General features: G+C 48.2%; 1 protein-coding gene across 1 annotated transcript in view; it reads left to right on the forward strand.

Annotated features, from left to right (window-relative positions):
* Nucleotides 1–23,649, forward strand: part of Bcor (BCL6 corepressor) — a 42,280-nt gene extending 18,631 nt beyond the window's left edge. Inside the window, 14 exon segments of the mRNA XM_032889758.1 lie at nt 851–929; nt 1,784–4,624; nt 5,319–5,372; nt 5,853–6,039; nt 11,545–11,802; nt 12,150–12,497; nt 13,058–13,383; nt 13,679–13,764; nt 13,766–13,931; nt 18,956–19,122; nt 20,046–20,191; nt 21,150–21,227; nt 21,411–21,567; nt 22,483–23,649. Of these exon segments, the coding sequence (XP_032745649.1) occupies nt 851–929; nt 1,784–4,624; nt 5,319–5,372; nt 5,853–6,039; nt 11,545–11,802; nt 12,150–12,497; nt 13,058–13,383; nt 13,679–13,764; nt 13,766–13,931; nt 18,956–19,122; nt 20,046–20,191; nt 21,150–21,227; nt 21,411–21,567; nt 22,483–22,774 (5,185 nt within the window). The 3' untranslated portion in view covers nt 22,775–23,649.
* Nucleotides 23,650–24,032: the final 383 nt, after the last annotated feature.

Genomic DNA, 24,032 nt, shown 5'->3' on the forward strand with positions numbered 1-24,032 from the left:
TGGCCGGGATTCTGTACTGGACAGCCCAGTTAGGCTTTCTAATCCGAGGTGTTGGACTGAGGCAGAGACAACTGAGCTGGGGGTGATTGGAGCAGCTTTGGGGTAACTGTGAAGCCTTTCCTCTGCTGCTTCTCAGTGATGTTATCCTGAGGATTTGGAAGTTGGCGTGGAACACTGTCTTTATCAATGCTCTCTGATAACAAGTCCCAGGACAGCCCACAGCAGCCTAGCCCAGAAGTGCGGCTTCCTCTTCTGCCTGGAGTAGCTGACATGTCTCTGATATTATTGTACATCCCCACACATCTCCACATTGTTTTGATAAAGGCTGTAAATATAACTTCACTATCACCATGGAAACTAGTCTCCTGGACAGGGTCCCTAACTTGTTTGGTGGGGTGGGGGAGAAAGTTTTGAACGCCTGCCCTTGGGGTTAACGCAGAGGTGGGTAGATGAAGGGGCTAGCCTGTAAACTTCTAGCCCGCTTGGTCCATGGCCATTTGATTTCATTTCTGCCCTCCAGAACAGCTCGTAAGGGTTAGCTAAGACAGCACTTGGCCTCTGTAGAAAAGGTCACGTGAGAAAAGTGTGCTTAATTTCTGACTTGCCCACCTCTGGGACATATGTGTTATTCATGTCCCCACACATGAAAGGCCTGCCTTCGCTTTGTTCTGCCAGGGTAATATTGAATCACCATTTGGGAGCGACTTACACTATAGGTCATGGCAGGGAGGGTTAAGACAGTTCAAAAAAATAAATGAGATTAGTAGAAACTGCTCTGGTCTGGGGAGATAGATGAAAGATAGATTCAGCAAGAAATGTTTTCATGAAATTGGTGTGTCTTTTTAAATAGGAAAATTCCTGTGAATGATGGCGATGCTTCAAAAGCCAGGCTGGAGCTGAGGGAGGAGAATCCCTTGAATCACAACGTGGTAAGGGATGAATGGCCTCTCTGGATAGGATGGCTATCAGTGATTTGTAATCAACTATGCATTAGTTTGTATTTAATTAGGGAGTGTGTGTGTGTGTGTGTGTGTGTGTGTGTGTGTGTTAGCTTATGTGTGAGCTCGCTCATGCACACAACGTGAGTGGGGGAGGGCAATCAGGGCCTAGCTATGTATTGCTTTTAATACAGTCTGCCCTCGCAAACCCTTGGCCACTTGGAAGCTGGGCCTTCCATAACCATCTATCCTGTTAATGCTCCTAGCTAGAAAATAATTTTCTAGCCTCCAAGTACTTCCTGAGGTTTACATGTTCGCAAGTAAAATAGGAAACACTGGACTGTCCTTTAAGGCACAAGGGAAAGGAAGTCAAAAGATGCAGCCATACTTTAACCATCCCCTTCCCAAGCTCCTTCATTGATTTAGAAATAAGATAAGCTAAAAAGTTCTTCATACCCATTGTCCTGAGGAAAATTGCTTCTTGTCCTGTTAAATACCTTTCTGTGTCCAAGAAAAATGAATACCCCTCTCCCCAATCCAACCTGACAGGTTCCACAGGGATAGTATCTTGTACCCCACTAAGAGTGGTGCAGAGAATGTCTTATTTGGTGTTTTCCGTGCTATAGCAAAGACTTGGGACTGCAGAGGAAGAGTGTTGCACAGATGAGACTTCTGAAGGATTTGAATGTGGGAGGAGTCAGGGCACTGGACACAGCAAAGCTGTCTAACTTTTCTGTTGGGGTGTTAAGGGTGATGTCATGTGACCCAGTGGGTGGCCTTTCTTCTGGATCAGGGCTGCTGCTGTGACAGGCGTCCCAGGTAACGTGTGTTGTTCTTTTATAAAGGTGGATACCAGTGGAGCCCATCGGATTGACGGCCTGGCAGCACTGAGCATGGATCGCACAGGCCTCATCCGGGAAGGGCTCCGGGTCCCTGGAAACATCGTTTATTCTGGCTTGTGTGGATTGGGCTCAGAAAAAGGTCGGGAGGCTACCCCAAGCTCTCTCGGTGGCCTTGGGTTTTCTTCGGAAAGAAATCCAGAGATGCAATTCAAACCGAATACTCCTGAGACAGTGGAGGCTTCTGCTGTCTCTGGAAAACCCCCAAATGGCTTCAGTGCTATATACAAAACCCCACCTGGGATACAAAAAAGCGCTGTAGCCACAGCAGAAAGCTTGGGTTTGGATAGGCCTGCCAGTGACAAACAGAGCACTCTCAACATCAACGGTGCTAGTTACCTGCGGCTGCCCTGGGTCAACCCTTATATGGAGGGGGCCACTCCAGCCATATACCCTTTCCTCGACCACGCCAAAAAGTATTCACTGAACATGTACAAGGCCTTGCTACCTCAGCAGTCCTACGGCTTGGCCCAGCCGCTGTATTCTCCTGTCTGCACCAGTGGGGAACGCTTCCTCTACCTGCCACCCCCACACTATGTCAACCCCCACATCCCGTCCTCCTTGGCTTCGCCCATGAGGCTCTCTACACCTTCGGCTTCTGCAGCCATTCCACCTCTCGTCCACTGCTCAGACAAAAGCCTCCCGTGGAAGATGGGCGTCAACCCTGGGAACCCAGTTGATTCCCACACTTATCCCCACATCCAAAATAGTAAGCAGCCCCGGGTGACCTCTGCCAAGGCAGTCAATAGTGGCCTGCCAGGAGACGCAGCTCTCCTGTTGCCCCCGTCACCTCGGCCCTCAACCCGGGTCCACCTTCCAACTCAGCCCGCTGCAGAGTCCTACTCCGAGTTCCACAAGCACTATCCCAGGATCTCCACCTCCCCCTCAGTCACCCTGACGAAGCCATACATGACAGCCAGTAGCGAGTTCCCCACAGCCAGGCTGTCCAGTGGCAAGTACCCCAAGGCTCTAGATGGGGGTGATTGTGCCCCATCCATGTCTGGGCACTCCCGGAAGACAACGGTTCAAGACAGAAAAGATGGTGGCTCACCACCTCTGTTGGAAAAGCAGACCGTTACCAAAGACGTCACAGACAAACCGCTTGACCTGTCTTCTAAAGTGGTGGACGTGGATACTTCTAAGACCGACCACATGAAAAAGATGGCTCCCACAGTTGTGGTCCACAGTCGGGCTGCAAGTGGATTAGTGCTCTCTGGAAGTGAGATTCCAAAAGAAACATCTCCTCCGGGAAATGGCTGTTCTATCTACAGATCAGAGATCATCAGCACTGCCCCCTCATCCTGGGTGGTGCCAGGGCCAAGTCCTAATGAAGAGAACAATGGCAAGAGCCTGTCACTGAAAAACAAGGCTTTGGACTGGGCAATACCGCAACAGCGGAGTTCCTCGTGTCCCCGCATGGGCGGCACAGATGCTGTGATCACTAATGTTTCAGGGTCTGTGTCCAGCTCAGGACGCCCAGCCTCTGCATCACCAGCCCCCAACGCCAATGCAGATGGCACCAAGACCAACAGGAGCTCTGTGGATACCACGCCATCAGTCATCCAGCATGTGGGCCAGCCCCCATCCACGCCTGCCAAGCACAGTGGCAGCACCAGCAGCAAGGGAGCCAAAGCCAGCAACCCAGAACCGAGTTTCAAAGCGAGTGAGAATGGCCTCCCGCCAACCTCAATATTTCTATCTCCAAATGAAGCATTCAGGTCCCCACCAATTCCCTACCCTAGGAGTTACCTCCCTTACCCAGCACCAGAAGGCATCGCTCTAAGTCCCCTCTCTCTACATGGCAAAGGACCGGTGTATCCTCACCCAGTTCTGTTACCCAATGGCAGTCTGTTTCCTGGGCATCTTGCCCCCAAGCCTGGCCTGCCCTATGGGCTGCACACAAGCCGGCCAGAATTTGTCACTTACCAAGATGCCCTAGGCCTGGGCATGGTACATCCCATGTTGATCCCACACACACCCATTGAGATCACAAAAGAGGAGAAGCCGGAGAGACGGTCCCGCTCCCATGAGAGAGCCCGTTATGAGGACCCAACCCTCCGTAGCCGGTTTTCTGAGATACTGGAAGCCAGCAGCGCCAAACTACATCCAGACGTCCCCACTGACAAGAACCTGAAGCCAAACCCTAGCTGGAATCAGGGGAAAACGGGGGCCAAAAGCGACAAGCTAGTCTACGTAGACCTTCTCCGAGAAGAAACAGAGGCTAAAGCTGATGCAGGGGCATCCAAAGCAGGCCTTGTAGCTGAGAATGCGGGTCAGAACACAGACGCCGCCAAGCCCTCAGCTGACCCCGTGATCCAGCAACACCGTGAATTCATCTCCCTCAGAGAGGAACTGGGCCGAATCACTGACTTCCACGAATCTTTCACTTTCAAACAGGCCCCGGGCCAGCCAGTGTTCAGCTTAGGCAAGGATAGTGTGGCAGCAGGAAGCAACAAGGAGAACCTGGGGGTGCAGGTAGCAACTCCATTCTTGGAGACAGCTCTGGGCAGCGAGGGCCCTGCTGTGACTTTTGGGAAAACCCAAGAGGATCCCAAACCATTTTGTGTGGGCGGTGCCCCTCCAAGCATGGATGTCACCCCCGCCTATACCAAAGATGGAACCGATGAGGCCGAATCAAACGATGGCAAAGTTCTCAAACCGAAGCCATCCAAGCTGGCAAAAAGAATTGCTAACTCAGCAGGTTATGTGGGCGACCGATTCAAGTGTGTCACCACCGAACTGTATGCAGATTCTAGTCAGCTCAGCCGAGAGCAGCGGGCATTGCAGGTGAGTCCCCCACTTGAATTTCACTAACTTTATCAGTTGTCAGTTTTTGTAATGTACAAAGGGGATTTGGGGGAATGTGATAGGATAGAGCACCAGGCAGATTTGGTTAATAACACTTATGCTAATTGGAATGTATGAAGTGCGTTCAGTAAGGGGACGGCGGTGGTAGCTTTTAGGAGGTTCATGTGTCTGGATACTTTAAGCTATTCTGTAGATTATATGAGAACTCTACTGAAATGCTGATAACAAGTTGTAATTATTTGTCTAAAGACTGCATGACGTTTACCTAGCAATTGCTTTGATGTCTCTGCCTGTAAGATAACAGATGTATCTGGAAGCATTGCTTAGAATACCTTACTTGATACTTGGTGGAGATGTGTAGCAGTCGCATGTTTGTGGGAATCGTGCAATTTTTTTTTCACCAAAAGAAAGAAAGAAAGAAAGAAAGAAAGAAAGAAAGAAAGAAAGAAAGAAGGAAGGAAAAAATTCGCTTAAAGGGATAGAGTATGTATTTAATTTGCTAGTGAATTATGATAGATGTTGTATAGGAATTTCCTTAAGATATTTTACTTATAATTAAAAGATGAATAAAGCCAAATTGTTTTGCAATTGTTAAGAAAAAAATTGGTTTATGCTGATAAAAATGGATGAAGTTATCTAAATGATCCATTGAGTGCCCATTTTAATTACATAGATGGAAGGATTACAAGAGGACAGTATTTTATGTCTACCTGCTGCTTACTGTGAGGTCAGTTCTTCAAATTTTTATTACTAGAATCTTCCATAAGCCTTTTGAGTTCAATTTCATTTCCAAATATACAAAGGGAAGTTTGTGGGCCATGGTCGTCTTTATTCATTGTACATTTTGTTTCTTTTCTGTTGTGTTTTCCTTTTGTTTCCTTTGCGCTGTGGCTTTGTTTTATTTATAACCTTCAAAAAAGAATGTCTGTCTCTATGCAATCGTGTACGTATGGCTATACATACACATTGCGTCTATATCTATATACACACACGACTTTATGGATAAAGAATGTGACTATTCACATATAGACACTCTTAAATTTTATCTGCTAAACTTTAAAATATCTGAGTTGCATCTCATAAATTGTGGTTGGCTTTGGGCAAGCTTTTCTTTGAAAACACTTTCCTTTATAGTATAAGGCACATGAAATAGCCTTTATGGTAAGATGTTGTTTTTTTTCTTTTTCCATCTCCGTTTTCTTTCTAGCGTGCAATGATGCGCTTCTCAGAGCTGGAGATGAAAGAGCGAGAAGGTAGCCACCCAGCAACCAAAGACTCCGAGGTGTGCAAATTCAGCCCAGCCGACTGGGAAAGGTTGAAAGGAAATCAGGAGAAGAAGCCAAAGTCAGTCGCCCTGGAAGAGGCCATTGCCGACCAGAACGACACTGAGAGATGTAAGTATGCCGCTGGCTGCGGCACCACATTGGTGAGCAGGGCCACCTGCTTCCAAGGCCTGGGATGGAGAGGAAGTGATGGGACCCAGGAATCTCCCACATGACAGTCTACTGGGGATTGGGAAAGGGACTCAGGTTTTTTCCATCTAGACTTTGTTGAGGTGTTGAAGGTTGGTTAAAGCACCAGAAAGACGACAACAGGTATTCACTGAGTTTGTTTGCTGTCATTGGGAGTTATCACTAGAACCCAAGAATAGCGTATGTGAAAAAGGCTACCAGATAGATGGTGGTTTATGGTCTGGAGTAAATGTGGGAAAAAAAAGTGCCTTCCTGAGGATCTTTCAGTCTAAACAATGGGTCCCCTGCTGGGTTGGACTTTGGAGAGTTTTAAGGGTGCAACTCTTGGCGAAGGTCTTTGCTTTCCTCTAATGTGTATGCCTAAGGTTTGAGGCCTGCTCTGGCCTTCAGAATCCTTGCTAGGGAAGGTGAACTAGAAAGTCAGGGGAAACATGGAGGACAGCAGTTGCAGAAGCCTCCTAGACAAGCCAGTCAGTGATGTTGAGTGTTTGATAGTCCTGTGTTGTTGCCCTTGAAGGTGTAACATTACCTGGTACATACAGTTCTTGGTGCCTGAAGGAATTGGAGGATTTCTGGCCCAAGAACATGTGGTTTTGGCTATCTAGGGCGCCATCTTTCCTTCACTACCTCCAGTTCATCCTTAAGATCCAGCAATGCTCTGGCCAGCCTGCAGCAACAATCAGACCCAAGAAGGTTTGCTATGAGTTAGTCCTAAAGAAAAAGGTGGTTTCTATGGCAAGCAAGTGACACCCTTGGAAAGGGGCTCTTGATGTGCATCTAAGTATCGGAATGTTACTTCCTCCACTCTGGTGCTTAGAGTGGACACAAAGCAACCAAATCACCAGTACCTTGTGAGGTGCTTGGCAAGGAAGGAGGCCCGTAGGAGCTGAGAAGTAGTCAAGGTGTTTCTAGAAGGGAGGAGCTAGCTGCAAGTGGGAGTCCCCTTTGTTCCCAGTGAACGCTCGCTGAGAGATGCTGTAAGAAGAGGTTGAAAGGTTGGACATCTTCCAGCCTTTTGGCCTTTTCTTTAGTTTTCAAGTAACAGAGCCAGGCCCCAAGTGGCCACTACCATCAGATAAGAATCTGTGAGGCCTCCTACCTACCTGCCTGGGAGGTCTACCTCCTCCCTACTTGTTCTGTTTTGTTCACACCCCTCCTCCCCCCAAACCGTAAGAGATAAGGAATTGGAATGGCTTGGGGGGTCCTCCAAGGCTCAGACGGTAGGCTCTTTGGTAGGGGCTGGGATACCAAAACAGGGTTCCTGCCACTTATAAGAGCCGGAAATTGCCATCAAGTGCTCTCTCTGTAGGTTCTGTGCAAAAGGCTTGTTTTTCAAGAAGGAAAAAAATGTCACTATCCGGTAGATGTAGCAGGGTTGGGGTGGGTGGGGACTATGACCAAACTGTTTGCATGAGAACTAGGGGGGATTTGGAGTAGAGGGGACAGGATTCTAAGCTCTACTTATTCCGTTTGGGGCTTGTTTGTTTTGCTGGGAATGCAGTAACCACTCATCCCAGGCTGGCCTTAGTCGTCCTGCCTCACCCCTTTGGATGCTGGGATTATAGGGATACATGGCCAGTCTCTGCTCCCTTCCCTTTCTGAGGCAGCCCCCCTCTGCTCTGAGGTGGTGGGCACATCTTGTTGTGGGGGGGGCATGGTCAGGATTTTCATTTGCCCTCTTTCATAGGGTGGCTGAGTTAAATGATGCTAGAAGTTGATCAAATGAGTGAAGTGCTTCCCTTCCAACCTGACAATTCATGGGAAGGAATTCTCCGGGACAGTTTAGGGATGGGGAAGGGCAAGGAAGCATTAACTTGGTCTTTGCCAGTCTCTTGGGTGGGGTGGGCCCAGGAAACTACTAAATGATAGCCTGAACAGGAACTGGAGGGAGCCTGAGTCAGGGGATTTGTAGGAACTTCTCGTCTGGGGAATTTCTTCCCCAGGACAACAGCAGCATGCTTTATAAACTAGAGAGATCACCTACTCTGCTCAGCAGTGTACCTGCAGAGGGGAATGACATCTAGGATGGTCCTCAGAAGTCTTCAACTCTCCCATCTTGTTTAGGGCTCACTGGGCATGGCTGCCACAGTGATGAAGTTGCTTTGTTGCCATGGCGATTTGTAAATGTTGCCATGGCGATGCTTCTACAAGGTATAGTATGGCAGCACAGTCATGATAAATTATGGGATGTATGTGCTACAAAGTCATATGACCATGCTATAGGGAGCAAGTTTCAAACTTTGAGCGACACAGCCACACTCACATCTGCCTACATGGCATGACCAAGGGGCCAACAGTACGATCAGTGGTAGGCAGTAGAGCCTGGTGGTTAGGGCCTCACTTGCTTGTTCTCTATTGGCCCATGCCCTTTGCTGTAAGGATAACCTTGTTGGTAGTGGTTGGCCCTGTTTTAGAGTGGTCCAAGGGAAGGTATATAGGAATGATATGGAGCTTCCTGTGGCTGATGGCAGTAGGGGTATGTTTGCTTCGAAATTGTTATTAGCTCCTCAAAGATCACCCTGGTGCAGATCTTTGGGGCTTCTCTGAAAGGAATGAGAATGGTTGCCCTAAGAGGCTTGGAGGATGGAGGAGACTTGAAGGATGGAGGAGAAGTTGGCTATGCTGATGGTATGTGGACTGGTGTGAACCTCAGATTCATCAGTAAGAGTTCTTGATGGTAATTGCGGTGTGGAGAGAACAATAGGCCCTGCTCTGGCCTTTCCTCAGGATGAGGCAGAGGGAGGCCCAGATGAATGAGGAATGGTGAGGAGTTGAAGGAGCCAGTGAACAATGTGTTAACTCCTCTTCCCTACCAGTCTCTCTATCAGGGAGTCGTGGATGGTAATGGGGTGAATGGGGTGGTAGGGGCACCCCCTGTGTGTAGGTTTGCTCAGATGGGAAAATCCCAGAAAAGAGTAAGATGGCCCAACCCCCCACCTCCACCCCCGGTCTTTAGGGATGCTCCTGTCATGTAAGGAATGGAGGCAGGCCCCTCTCAGCTGATGGTAGGCCATGAAACAGTCTTGGGGTGGTTTTACCAGGGCACGTTGGGCAACTGATTGAGATAAGCTTCACTTCCCTGTTGACAGTGAGGCTGAATGAAAACTTGAGTGGAAAAGCTCCCCAAGAAAGATAGATAGCTTAGGCAGTGATACAGGTGCCTACTCGAGACCTGGAGTTCAACTGTTAAGACTAGGAAGTGAATGTAAAATGTTCAGGGCAGAGAGAGAGTCTTAGCGATTGATTGGCAGGAGGGGATATGATGCTGGAACAAGGCAATGGAATCTGGGAAAGACCCCACACTGAATATGCTGCTATCTGAGAGTGATGGATTCCATCCATAAGCAGTTATGACAGTACCCAGTTACCTTCCTCTCACATCACCTACAAAAGGGAGAAGTGAACGAGGTACACTTTAAAATTCTGGGCTAAATTGAGCTGGTTTAAGGATCCTGCATAAATAATTTCTCTGGTCCTTGCCATCAGCCTGAGCAGCCAGGGTTGATGAGGGAAGAGGAGAGGCAGCTGGTCATCCTGTTCCCACTTTATAGCCCAGTGCGGCCAAGTTGTAGGTGTACTGTCAGCGGCAGAGCAGTTAAGAGAGTCACAGAGTGGCTAGCACAAGCGAGACCGGGCAGCCTGCTATCTCCAAGACCCCTGCTGGACTCCGTGCAGTGGTCTCTGGCAGTCTGCATGTCTTCGCAGCCTTAATGGCGGGACATTGACATTGCTGAAGACGTGTTTTGACCATGTCCTTGAGTTAGATGTACTTGAACTGCAATGGCCTGCCATACCAGGGGTCCAGCTGCTGGCTGTTCTGTCTGTAAGGTATATCACCATGAGGAAGAGGAGCGGCTGGGGACGTGTAAGCATTCCTTAGCTCAGATTGGATCTAGTACCATGTTCCCGAAGGTGCTGCTCACCCGCAGCTGACAGCCACTCAATGCTGGATTGTCCTTGAGAGAAGTCGATGATGCATGAGCAGAGCTGGTCGGAAGTAGAGGGGGAATTTGAAATGTATCGAGCTCATCCTATGAAGTGAATGTTTATTTCACCTGCAAATGACTCCTGCAGCGCTATTACCAGAACACCAGACCCACACCCTTAGGAGACCCACACTCCCCGGAACATGTGGAATCATTTTAGTGATCGGTGGGCAAGCATTGAGCCTTATGGTGGTTGTTACATAGTGGGTTTTTGTTGTTGTTGTTGTTGTTGTTGTTGTTGTTGTTGTTGTTTAGGGGATTTATTTTCCGTGTGCGAACACGTATCACAATACGGATGTGGAGGTCAGATAATAGTTCTTCTACCTTGTAGGTTCCAGAATGGAAGTCAGTTCCTCAGGCCTACCTTTACCTGCTGAGGCAGCTCACTGGTTCCCATAGTGCTTCTATTTTGTTGGTATTGGGAAAAAACTGCCATACCATAAAAACTGTGGGCTGCTTCTTGGTTAGAGTAACAATTTGGAAGTGACACTGGGCTGTGGTGATTCAGGGAGAGGGTTGGTGACGTAGGTGTCTACTGGTCCTCTTCTCCCTTGGTCTGATATAGAGAACTGACAGAGCCCTGGAGAGCTGGAGCCAACAGTTTTGTTAATGCTTGACTGGTTACAAAAGACTGTGAAGGGGGTGAGGTCTTGTCTATAGATGTTTGCTTGAGAGAAAGAGCACAGGTTAGGTGACCTGAGTCCCCGTGGGGAATCCCCTACTTTGGACACTAGATGGGAGCAGCTTGATTGAGTGATAAGGATTTCTGTCTCTCGCTCGCTCGGCAGCCATCACATTGAGCCCTTTGAAGTTGTCTCTGAAGTTGTAGGTTTTGCTAAGGTATCCTTGCCTTTGGCTCTGCTGGGCCCCCTCCTCCCAGCAGCCCTAGGTCTGCAGGGGTTTTTGCCCCCTCTTGCCCACCCAGGTCCTGGGCTTCTTTCAACACTCCCCCATCCACATTCCTCATTTTTTCATCATCTTTTGTCTGTCTGTTCGGGTAAACATAGATGTTGCCCCTTGGGTAAATGACATTTTGGGAATATCTAGTCTTTTACTACAACCCTCTGCCCCTCTGTATTTCCAAATAGTGACCTAACACATGCTTCTCCGAAGATGTTTTAGTTTAAGCACACTTGGTTGGGAGTGTGGGTACCCCAGACATTTCTGGGTTCCCCTATCCCCCAACTACAAAAAGATTAAAGACAAGGTACCTACCTTGCTGCAGTTGCTGACTCGCTTTTTGGCATGCCCTTTCTCTGGAAAGTTCTGTTTATTCTGCTTCCGTGCTCCTGATGGGTGAGGAGATCTGTCTCCCAAGACCTGTCAGGTGTTCATCCTTGGCCTTGGCTGAGGCTGTCCCGCCTACTCCCCCATATCCTGCCTCCCTGCCTCCGTGTAAGGACCTAGATCTTTATTTCTGTATTTTCTCTGGCCCTCATAGGTGACTATAGTACTGGAAACAAACATGATCTCTTTGAAGCCCCAGAGGACAAAGACCTTCCTGTGGAAAAGTATTTCTTGGAGAGGCCGCCTGTGAGCGAGCCACCCACGGACCAGGGGGTGGTGGACATGTCACACAGCCCCACCCTCCGACTAGACAGGAAACGCAAAGCGTCAGGTGACAGCACCCACACTGAGACCACTGTGGAGGAGCTAACTGAAGACCCTCTGAAAGCCAAGCGGAGACGGATCTCCAAAGGTGAGCTCGTCCAGCTTCTGCTGCTTGCTTGGGTGGCCTGTGCATGCAGTCGCAGAGGGCACACTTGCGTGTGGTCGTGTGGGGTCACAGTGGGGTTATTGCAGCACCTCTCCCCCTCCCTCCATAGACAGCTTTGCTCCTCCCACAACGCCTCCTGAAGCCCTGGGGAGGCGGCACCCACCTCCCCTCCCTCCAAACCCAGAGGCGGCCAAAGAAAAATAAAGCGACTTGCCAAGCAGAGACAGTGGCCACACCCTCCCCCTCCCCCACCCCATTGGTGCTATGTAAGACAGTTTTTTCCCTCCCCATGGGGCTTTTTGATTAATTTGTAGTTATTTCTCCATTAGATGACTGGCCTGAGAGGGAAATGACAAACAGTTCCTCTAACCACTTAGAAGACCCACATTGTAATGAGCTGACCAACCTGAAGGTGTGCATTGAATTAACAGGGCTCCATCCTAAAAAGCAGCGCCACTTGCTGCACCTTAGAGAACGCTGGGAGCAGCAGGTGTCGGCGGCGGCCGAGAGCAAACCTGGCCGGCAAAGCAGGAAGGAAGTGACCCAGGCCGTGCAGCCTGAGGTCACCTCCCAGGGGAATAACATCACTGAAGAGAGGCCTGGCAGGAAGAAGGCAGAGGCCAAAGGCAACAGAGGCTGGTCTGAAGAGTCCCTCAAATCCTGTGACAATGAGCAAGGTATGCAGAGACCACCTCGTGACTACTCACTGTGCCTCTAGAGCATAGGTCGTGCATTCCATGGGAAAGGGCCTCTTGGGGAGCACGGGAACTTGGGCCATCCAAGTTTGTGGCAGGTGGTGCCGTTTGGTGCTGTCCTCGCACACCCCATTGCCTGTCTTTCCACTTCCTTCCTGAGTTCCCAGTATATGGCTGGGCAGGAAGGAGAGGCCGGGTGGCCCCACAATCCTTCCAGGCTCCAGCTGCCTCAGTCATCTGGGTTCCTGAGCACCTGAGCCCAGAGGGTGGGGGAGAGCAGGAAGAACCAGTTTCTGTCCTCTAGTCCTGGCCCTTTGAAGAAACTTACCACTTGGCATTTTGAGGGTTAACCTATTTGCCATTTGAATGTGGGATAATTAAAATATTAATGCTTTGAAAACATAATTGGTATATCTTTAAAAACTGAAGCCGCTCCAGTGATCAGTGCTAACAATGGGCTTTTCTTTCTGCATCGGCTACAACTGTGTAACGCCTGCTTCTTCTCCCCCTCCCCCGCCCGTCACCGCCCCCTCCGTATTTAGGCTTGCCTGTGTTCTCCGCCTCTCCGCCCATGAAGAGCCTTTCATCCACCAATGCAAGTGGCAAAAAGCAGACTCAGCCAAGCTGCACGCCAGCCTCGAGGCCGCCTGCCAAGCAGCAGAAAATTAAAGAAAGCCAGAAGACAGATGTGCTGTGCACAGAGGAAGACGAGGATTGCCGGGCTGCCTCCCCGCTGCAAAAATACACAGACAACATCGAGAAGCCGTCCGGGAAGAGACTGTGCAAAACCAAGCACTTGATACCTCAGGACTCCAGGAGGAGCGTGCAGATCACAGGAGAATACTATGTGGAGAACACTGACACCAAGGTACCTTGTGTCCCGCTCTCCCCTCGTGCCTGCTTCTCCTGGAGGAAGCTCCCATTTTCCTGGACTGCACCCTCCTTTCCATCATTCCCACTCCTGTCCTAGAGTGGCATGTGCGCTAGGTGGCCATGAAGTTTCAAAGAGTGAAACCCCGCCCCCCAACCCTCCCTTGACACACCCCTCCCTTCCTAAAAAAGAAAGATGTCTCTAGGTTTGTCACTCTGGAAGAGGAAGGGGAGAAGAAGCAATGGGGGTGTTAAAGGGTCACAGTCTTACCTGTTCATTACTTTTGTGACAGATGACTGTCGGAGATTCAGAAAACTGACCGAGCCGGAGCCCGGACTATGATTTGTCACCACCAGCCAAGCAGGAGCCAAAGCCTTTGACGTTTGCAACAATTGCTACCGCCACCCAGGCCACAGCTGCCACGCTCAAATTCTCCTCAAGAGACCACCCAGTCTCGCCCCATGCCGCCAGAAGCTCGGAGACTTATTGTCAATAAGAATGCTGGCGAGACCCTCCTTCAGCGGGCTGCGCGCTTAGGCTATGAGGTGAGTGTGTACTTGTGGGCACTCTGGGTCTGAAGCCTCCCGCTGCTGCTGCTTAAGGTTGGGCATAGTAGCTTCAGGAAGGAACTTGGAGAGCAGAGCCCAACCTCTCCACAGCAGGAGGTGTTCCAAGGCCCAGGAGGATGTTTGTTTTAGACCCTCTCTGGCTGCTGTCTCTTTGGTAGCTAGATCTGTCAAGGTGGAAAAAGAAAGGCCTCAAATGTTTAGTTCCTGGTCAGGCAGGTAAGCTGCCATGCCACGATTGCTCCCTTATCTCTGATAGATAGTCTGACATAACCCAGGACTTGGCGAGTGAGGTACATTTTAATGATTTCTTTTGGTTTGTGATTAACAAGGGTGTAGAGAAGCGATTAGCTCTATTTTCGGTGGCTTATACTATTGCTGGTAGAAAGGTGGTCTTAGGGGTCGGAAGTGACTGGGAGGATTCGCGTGGACCCACTGCAGTGGGGAAGGCAGCCTTGACTGGAATGCTATCTGAGAAAGTGGCAGCCTGAGGGGGCTCTGCCCCAAACTCACTGCTGCCAACTGGACCTGTGCCCTTAGTGTCGCACTCCACGGTGTGCTCGCAGGCCTGCATGATCCACAGTAACTCATCTTCTTTCTCATTGTCTTTGGGCTGGCAACTGCGCCTTCGGTTGAGGAAAGTTGCAGAGCGACTGAAGGACTTGGAAAGATACTGCCCCTGAGGAGTGACAGCAAAGCCCAGCCCTCTCCCATCACCCCCTTCCCCAGCCCTTCTTGGAATCTCCTCTCCAAAGGCTTCAGGAGGACTGTTCTTTTGGCAGTTTAGAACCTCCTGGAGCTAACCACCTACTTCCACCCTGTACGCACCCCACACCCACTTGCCAATTGAAGTTGCGGTGTGATAGCCCACAGGGCAAAGACTTTTTTTTTTTTAATGCTGACATCAGCCCCCTGGGAGTTGGATGGTCAGAATAAAATTCAGTTCAGCAAGCCGCTTGTGGAAGTGTGAAGGAAACGGGTGGATACACCGACCCACCGTAGGCCAGGGCCAGCAGGATTTGGCCAGCACCCTTACTTTCTCCCCAAGCTGGGGACCAAACCAGGGTCTTGAACCCAGGGTCTTGCGCTTGCTGTTGCAAGCGCTCTACCCTTGTTCTAAATCCCCAACCCCCATCCTTACTTTCATTTTGATAACATTGTACCTGGAGGTGGGATCACCCTAGCCTACATTAACCAGTGACCCAGATCCCAGCCTGAGCCTTGTAGCTTTGCGGGTGGGAACTTGAGGGAAGGATGATTCTTCCGGGCACTTGTTTCTGGTTGCGTGTGCTGTTGTTCGCATCAACACATCTCTGTTTTCTATCTCAGGACTATCTCAGAGATAACTAGAAGGAAAGATTGATAATTAGCTCAGTTACTGTGGTTTAAGTGCAAGTGGCCGTTGGTTGTTTAACCACAGGCACCAAGAGCATCGCCACCTAGGACGAGGGTGAGGCTTCGTGCTCTGCATCAGTTTCCTTTCAAGGGACTTCACCAATGCTATACTTGGGCTTCTGGCAAGCTCAGCAAAGGAGCCGGTGAGGGAACAAGGGTTCCCTCAAGGGCAGCAGGCTTCTTTGCTCATAGAGAAACAAGGCTTCTTTCTTAGCCCTTTGATCTCGGCATCAGTTCCAAAGGTCTTAGTCCTTTGCAAAGAGAAATGGTGAGGCTCAAGAGACCCTTGTGGCTTCTCTGAGGAATAGTTTTTATGCAGCCAGTAGGTCTGAGTCCTACACGAAGGAATACGTTTTTAGGCTCTGTTCCTTTGACGGCCTGGAGAGTATTTACTGAACTTCTCCATACAGGCACGTGCAATTTTCAGTGTGTAAATTCCAATACCCAATGTTTTAACTATTAATGTTAAAACCATTTCACTCACCCAGAGTCTGACTTTCCTGGGTTTCTTTTGGTAGAATTCAAGGTGTTGGATGATATGCCATTCCGATATGGCAATTTCAAACTTCCTAAATGAGGGAAGGACAATTTCCTGGTCCTGTAAGGAACTGTTGGAAACATGTAGCTATGGAGAGTTTTTCCAGCTGTGAACTTTGCCACCATTGTTTCCTAGTGGCTAAAAGTGCTTCAAGGACAGTAAAAAGGAAATCCCTCTTACCTGGACTTCATTCTCTTTTAGCTAATGTGGGTCTAGGGCTTTACAGCACCCCATCTCTTCAGGGGTGTCTTAACTAGATAGACGACTGATCAGTCAGCAGACCAGGCACACTCAACGTTGCTTGTCTCCTACTAAGAAGGCTTCTATTTCTCTAGCTAAAATGCCAGCACGCAACCACATGCTTGTGCATTTTAGTGGTGATGGTTAAATTTTCTATGAATTAAATAAATCATGTTTTTAAAAAAGTTAATGAGGCATTTAATTAATTAACAATGTCGGGTTTATGGCCTTTATGGTTACATTTTGCGGTTAATGGCATTCGGCTTATGGCCTCTTAACAGAATTGTCCAACAAAAACAGTTTGATTTTTGTTTAGGAATGGGTGGGTTGTCTTTCAAACACCCATTTCTGATGCAGAAAATAACAGAGAAGTGTATCAGGCAGGCACACATCGTCACCATTCTCTCTGTCGGGGACAGCAGTTGGCATCTGTAAAGAGGCCATCACCTTCCCACCTAGGAGAGTGGTATTAGCTTGCTTGACCCCAGCAGAGGGTCAGCCAGATGCTGATAACAACTGGATTGAGGCCCTCTAGCCGGAGCCTTTCCTTGGGCCTTTTGAGGCTTCCCAGCAGACCTGGGACTTGGCTTGAGTGAGGAGTAGAATATTTCACCTTGGTTGAGAATCTTCGCCCCTCTGGACCACAGTCTCCCAGAGTGTTAGATGGGAACACTCCCACTTTGCTTTTCCTAGACTTTGGAGAGTGGTGTGGGGCAAGATCTCAGGCCAAATGACATCAGAGCGGCTGAATGAGGATAGGCCGTGGCAAATGCCTTCACCTGGTGTGTGTTCACTGCTGCCTTTCCAGCCCTTCCCCCATGAAAAGAGCGAATTGACTTGGCCTTCTGCTCTGGCTTCTTTCATTTCTAGGTTCCCTCAAATCAGCCCTGTAGTGAGGTAGGCTTCCAAGGTGAGGGCCATAATTGTCAGAACAAATAAAACCCTGGGTTGAGAGGACACCGGGCAGACCGCCGGGATCCACATAAATTGATCTTTGCACAGCAGTCAGTGGTGCTCGCTGATCCCAGAGTCACGTGACGCGGTCTCTTCCTGGCTGGGGCACACAGCTCATTAGATTGCAGCCGTCCACTCGAGTCTGGCTAGTGAGGGCCTGCTAAAAGAGCAGCAGCTTCATGCGGTATCCTGGATACCGGTGCTCAGGGCAGGTGGCCTGGGAGCTCAGAGCATTGTGGGCTTTCTGGCAGGTTAGAACCTGAAGGAAGAAATGCCGTGGCAAGCATGCCTTTTCTCTTCCTCCCCTTGTTTTCCAAGGGAGCTGCCGTGACGACCTGAAGCGGCAGGGCACAGATGGTCAGATTTACCAACGTGCAGCTTTCGACTCACAGCGAGGCATCTGGAGCATTCTAGTTAGGACACAAGCGACCCTTTACCTTTGACTGAACTGTCCCAGAAAGGGCATTCGAGATTTTTTACAACCCACCTCATGTCTATGAGTGGTCAGCAGGAGCCCCATTTTATGTCTAACAGATGAGTTTCCCCAATGTCACAAAGGGAGGCCCCAATCTTACCTGTGAGGTTTCCCTTTCACTGATAGGCTATGTGTTAGGCCACCCCCACACTTGCCCATTCTTAGAAGTTAGGAACGATCTGCTTGGCATGACTTAGAGGAAGATAGTGTAACCGGTTTCCTGGTGACAGATACTGTTCAATGTGTTTGAAAACTTGCTTAATCATGGTAATAAGACATGGAATAAATTACTGCGGTGCTTACTGGGAGTGGTTCATAGTAATATTTTAACATGCTAAAGAAGCGAGATTAATAAGAGTGATTTGGATGCAAACTATTGACACAAACCGCCTTCTGCTGAGGGGGAGGGGCGGGCTTGTTCTGTTTTGTTCTGCTATGTGATCTATCTGATTCTTGTCATTGACTTAGGTAAATAAGAGTGTATTTCATTGATTCAGTCTTGAGTGAGAAGTGAGGAAAGGTGGGGTTATTTGAGGTCTTAGTGTCCTTGGTGGTATAAACCTTGCCTCCCAAGCAAAGGTTCTCCTGCTGAACTACTTACTGTCCCCACCCCCCCCCCCAGTCCTCTTTATGTTTTTTTCTTCCCCACACCTGTCTGGTTTGGGGGTGTTTGTTTTTAAGAGTGGATTTTTCTTCATGTCCCAGGCCATCAAGGCTGGCCTCAAACTTAAAGTCCCCCCCCCCCCCAGTCTCTTGAGTTGCTGGTATTAACAAGTATATACAACCTCACTTGGCTTCATGATGTTCCTTGGTGGTTATGTCTAAGATACCTGGCAAGAGCCCCGGCTAGATCCCTGCCTCTCATCCAGAGGCCTGGCTGCCCAGCCTAAGCCTCCTGTCTGTGATTGGAGCTGGAATCTGCCTGACCCGCTCTGGGTTGCAGGATGTGGTGACGCTGTTCCATTTTGCTTCTCTTCGATCTTAAACTTGGCTGTTTACTATCTATAATGACCTGTGGAACATAAATGCCATTGTACAGGTGAATGCACCCTTGGATTTGTTAAGGGTCTCACGTATGTTGGTCTGCTGGCCTCAGCCTCCTGAGTGTTGGGAATTACAGGTGTGAGCCACCATGCCTGTCATTGAATGAGCCCTTTTGAGATCTCTGCAGCTGAGTCTCTGCATGGTCCCTCAACACTGAGCCAAGCATATTGGGGCGGCACAGCCTTGGGCCACACAGAGCCCTTCACACTGTTCTGAGCCCCTCAATAAACATTCGGGCACCACCCAAACCACAGTGGGTTCTCAGGCCCCAGTGTGGAGTCTTAGAACTATGAAGAAGTCTTCCTTGTGAGGTGACTGTGTGGTGATCGGATGGTATTTCCCGTTCCCTCCCCACAGGAAGTGGTCTTATATTGCCTGGAGAACAAGGTCTGTGATGTCAATCATCGAGACAATGCTGGTTACTGTGCTCTGCATGAAGCTTGTGCTAGGGGATGGCTCAACATCGTACGCCACCTCCTTGAATATGGCGCTGATGTCAACTGCAGTGCCCAGGATGGAACCAGGTCAGTGGTGTGTCCTGTTCTCCTTGTGCTCTCATCCTTTGGAGGAGGAGACAGTAGCTCTAAGGGGATGCAGAAACCCGAGTGAGGGGTGGGGAGCACAAATCGCACTTGCACAGATTCCAGCCTAGAATTGAATGGAACAGATTTTTCTGCAGATATAGGCATACCCCTCCTAGTCTTGGCCAGTTCTGTAGTTCTCCCACAGACGAGAACTCCTGGAGAGTCTTTTCAAACCTGAACTGTTCATTACTGTCTGAGAAGTCACTATTCCAAGTACTTGTGAGCTGAAACACCCCTGGGGACAGACTAAAGGCCACGTGTCCCTCCCTCTACTGCTTCCTCAGTCACCACCCACATCCAGCCCTGGTGTTCCCCTTTGTCCTTAATCTTAGTTCTGAGTCAGCACAGCACCTTGAGGAGTACACTGCTGGAAAACAGGGCATGAATCTTTTAGGCTTTTGTTTTCGTTCTTTTTGGAGAGAGTATGTAGCCTTGATTATCCTGGAACTCTATGTACACCTGGTTGGCTTTGAAATCACAGAGATCCGACCACCTCTGCCTCCCCTGAGTGCCATGGCTTCTAATAGCATTGCCTCCTGTGCCCTCCTGTGAATATACCATTGTCAGGCCCTTAAGACGCTTTCATCATAGACTTACGTTCTTCCTTGGGCCTAAGAATAAAATAGATGTGTGCTTGAGATCTGACCCTGAAATAGTCCCTTCATTGGTCCTTTTGAGGAGAGCTGGTTCTGACTTTGAGCCAGTTGTTTCCCTAAAATGGTAGTGATACTACATCCAGGATGCTCACTGTAAGAGGTGTGCCTTTGCCTCTAGATCAGACAGCTTGGGAGGCACATGCATGCATACATAAATACGCATGTGTATTTCACACAAGCTTAATGCCACTATGTTCCTCTCTCCAGGCCTTTGCATGATGCCGTGGAGAATGACCACTTAGAAATCGTCCGATTGCTTCTTTCCTATGGTGCTGACCCTACTTTGGCCACATACTCAGGGAGAACCATAATGAAAATGACCCACAGTGAACTTATGGAGAAGTTTTTAACAGGTATGATGTAGTCCAATGGTTGATCTTATTCAAAACTGTGATTCACCTGTACACAGTATGATGGTGGTCACCTACAGTCCTAGGTACTCTGAGAACATAGGGATGGGAGATGCTCATGTAAGCCTGACTGACTTACAAAGGACCGATAGATGAGCACTTATTTAGCATAGGGGAAACCCTGGGCTCTTACACTATCCAAGGGGTGGGAAGAGATGGAAAATGGATATTTTTGATTTGGGTATGACTAGGCAGAAAGAAAGGGGTGGGTTTTTGGGTTTTTTGTTTGTTTGTTTTTGTTTTTGTTTTTTTGATAGTATAATCCTGTTGTAGAAAAGCCATTTGGCTTCTTCGTGGTAGCTTTGTCTGATTGCTTGTTTGTTTGTTTGTTTAGTTTCCTTTTCTACAAATCTCCCTTTCACCTAAGTATGGCCCATAAGTTTACATAGCAAGTCTGTGTGGAATTACACAATCGCCGGGGCATGCAGTTTTGGGTGATGTCTTTGGTCTTAGGATAAAGCCATCATTTAAGCCCAGATGTTATGAGATCCCCAAAACAAAAGCACAGAGGGTCTCACAACTATCAGGACTTGCAGTTGCGCTCCTCATCACACACTTGCCGGAAGAGAATTCCCTCAGTCGGCCCAAGACTCACACATGCCCATCTTGAGTTGGACTTACTGGGAGAAGTTGCTCAGTTGATCAGAGACAAAGTGTAAAGAAAGATACAGGTCTTCCTTGGTTTTATACAAAGTATCCTAGTAGGAGTTCAGAGGGGAAATGCACAGTAACTGGATCAGCATTTTGTTATTGTCACATGGGCTTTTGTTTTGTGTGGGGACATGATGCCATAGTGGGGCCCAGGCTGGCCTCAAACTTTCTGGGATTCTAGTTGTGACACCACATTACTTTGCCAGTATATTTTATCTTCCGTCACTCCCCCTCCCCCCTTTCTCTGCAGACTATTTAAATGACCTGCAGGGTCGCAGTGAGGAGGACACCAGTGGCGCTTGGGAGTTCTATGGCAGCTCTGTGTGTGGTAAGCAGCATTGTTCATGGTACTATGGGGAGTGGGTGACCTGCAGTGTTTCTGCCTACTCTGAGAGCGGGAGGTGGGCACTGGAAGAAGAACTTGGTTGCTGGACAATATTGTTAGAGGTCTGGATATCATGGCCGAAATCTGTAGCTAACAGATCCTTGTCTGTCATTTGTCTTCCATTAGAACCAGATGACGAAAGCGGGTATGATGTTTTGGCTAACCCCCCAGGACCCGAAGACCCAGATGAGGAGGAGGATGCCTATAGTGACATGTTTGAGTTTGAGTTTGCAGAGAGCTCCCTCTTGCCGTGTTATAACATCCAAGTGTCCGTCGCTCAGGGGTGAGCATGGCTCTCTGTGGCACAAAGTGGCCAAGCTGCTTCTAAGGCAATTTGCCCCATTAGGCAGATGAAGGTAGATGAGTGGGTGGCTCCTTAGCTGTCTGCAAAGCTTGGATTAGGGTCCAGATTGTTTGATTATTTATACCCAGTGGAAACGGGTGAAAACCTACCTCCTTATCTATGAATAGGACAGTCACACTTGAGTCCTTAATGTGTCACCAGATTTGGTTAGATCCCATGTTTCCCCTGTGGATATGCTGCTGCACCTTAATAATCCATCCTTTGGGTGTGTACATCTCAAGAAAGCGCTACTCTGTGTTGACAAAGGTGTTTACTGAGCACTGTTCTCCTTGCCTCTGAAGCTGTAAAACATCCGCCATTACAAACAGTGGCAGAAATCCTAAAGGGTGTTGGCTAGCGAGAGTATTAAGTATCCCTTCTCAAAAGGGTCACTACCAGAGAACTGAAGGGTGGGGGTGGAATTGGGAAAGGGGAGGAAAGATGACCTACTTCAGAAAGTGATCTGTCAATTCAGTGAGGGTCCTTGAAGAAGTCAAAGAAGTTGGGATGTAGGATGTTGGCTTTTCGGACTACAGCAGTCCACTGGAAAAGCAAGAAGCAAATTCTAGCCAGAGCTAGGTGGGCAGGACTTTCTCCATTTGTTTCCATCTGTAGCAGTCATGGTGGAGCTTGTTCAAATACTAGTAGATGTTCTTTGTAGCAAAGGAATCTGTCCTAAGTTTTCTCACCTGCAGTTACTCTCCTTACCTTAAAGTCCAGTGAGCTATGGTAGGAGAGCAGGAGAGTTGACTAGACGAGAGCTGGCCCTGGTTAGTACTCAAAAGTAGGCTGGTAGAGTAGTAGTACCTTTCCATTTGGCCAGAAATCTAAGCCCCACTCCTTTCTATTTTCTAGGCCACGAAACTGGCTACTGCTCTCAGACGTGCTCAAGAAGTTGAAAATGTCCTCCCGGATATTCCGTTGCAATTTTCCCAATATGGAAATTGTCAGCATTGCAGAGGCAGAGTTTTACCGACAGGTCTCTACGAGTCTCATATTCTCCTGCCCTAAAGACCTGGAAGCCTTTAATCCTGAAGGCAAGGAGCTGTTGGATCTGGTGGAATTCACCAATGAGCTCCAGACACTGCTGGGCTCCTCCGTGGAGTGGCTCCACCCTAGTGACACGGGCCATGAAAACTACTGGTGAGCCACCTGCCCTGTGTACAGTGTGTTATAGTGTTAATCCTTGTGCATATGTGTCATAATACAACAATTTCTGTAAAGAAAGGACACTATTACATATGAAAAGATCTCTTCTTTATATAAGAGAAGTTACTCCAGTCAGAAGAACCTAGAAGCCTGTGTTTTCTTTCGAAACTTTAAAGTCAGTTTTTATGAAGCTGTTAAGATGTCTTTATTTTTCAGTGCACACATGCTTTGAGATGTATGTTCGTTTTTACCTGGAACATTTTTCTTTTCTGTTCTTTTCTAAGGAGAAAAAAAATAAATGACTAAATGAAAAGGAGCTGTGTGCTTGGCGTAATTTCATACAAAGCTCTGGTGGCGGGTCGGGTGGATTGTGTGGTCACGACTATGTGCTTGCTTTGGGGGAGTGAATTGGGTGAAGGCACTTGGTGGTGGTGTACTTTTATGTTTTGTTTACGGAGTACCTGCTCACACCAGGTAAATGCTATTGGACTTGATCCAGTAGTATGTAATATAAATTTCAAACCATATCCACACACAACAACTAATTGTAATAAACTTTTGTATCCTAATTTAAAAGCTGTGAAATTACTTTTCACACATCAAACCGGATTGTTTATATGTTTAAACATTTTATGCTCTTATTTAAAGAAGACTTTGAGCTATTTTTTTCTGTACTCTGTAAAATATTGAAAACTAACATAATATGTTGAGGTTGCTTGAAAATGTACATAAAACTAAAATTTTCTGAATTGTGTGTTTATGTTTGAAATCTGTGTTTTAACTTTGTAAGTAAATTCTCTGCCTTTGTATTTATATTTTACAAAAATTTTACTTAAAAGGCAATAAACCTGTTGAGGAAAGGAGCAAATTGAAGTACTTTGCATCCTTTGTACTCCTGAAGAGTTAGTTACCCATCGTCACTGGGTTTCTCTTATATGATGATGATGGATTCCCTGTGGGCAACTTGTAAACAAGTTCGTCTCCACAAATCCAAGTAGACTAAGGGCTTCAGGGAAGCTATGCTGAGAACGTAATTTATCATCCCATTCCGAGAGTCTGATGCTTAGAACTCTTTCTCCCTTTTTGAGGTATTGGGGATCAAACCAGACTCTCACGCATGCTAACAACTATACTACCATTGAACCCCACCACTACCTCTTTTTTTAGAAAGTGTTCTCTCACTTTCTTCCAGGGCTCAGATTCGATCATCCTATGTCAACCTCCAGAGTAGCTGGGGTTATAGGTGTGTACCAGCA

This window comes from Rattus rattus, chromosome X (assembly GCF_011064425.1).
Source record: "Rattus rattus isolate New Zealand chromosome X, Rrattus_CSIRO_v1, whole genome shotgun sequence".
NCBI classification, from domain to species: domain Eukaryota; kingdom Metazoa; phylum Chordata; class Mammalia; order Rodentia; family Muridae; genus Rattus; species Rattus rattus.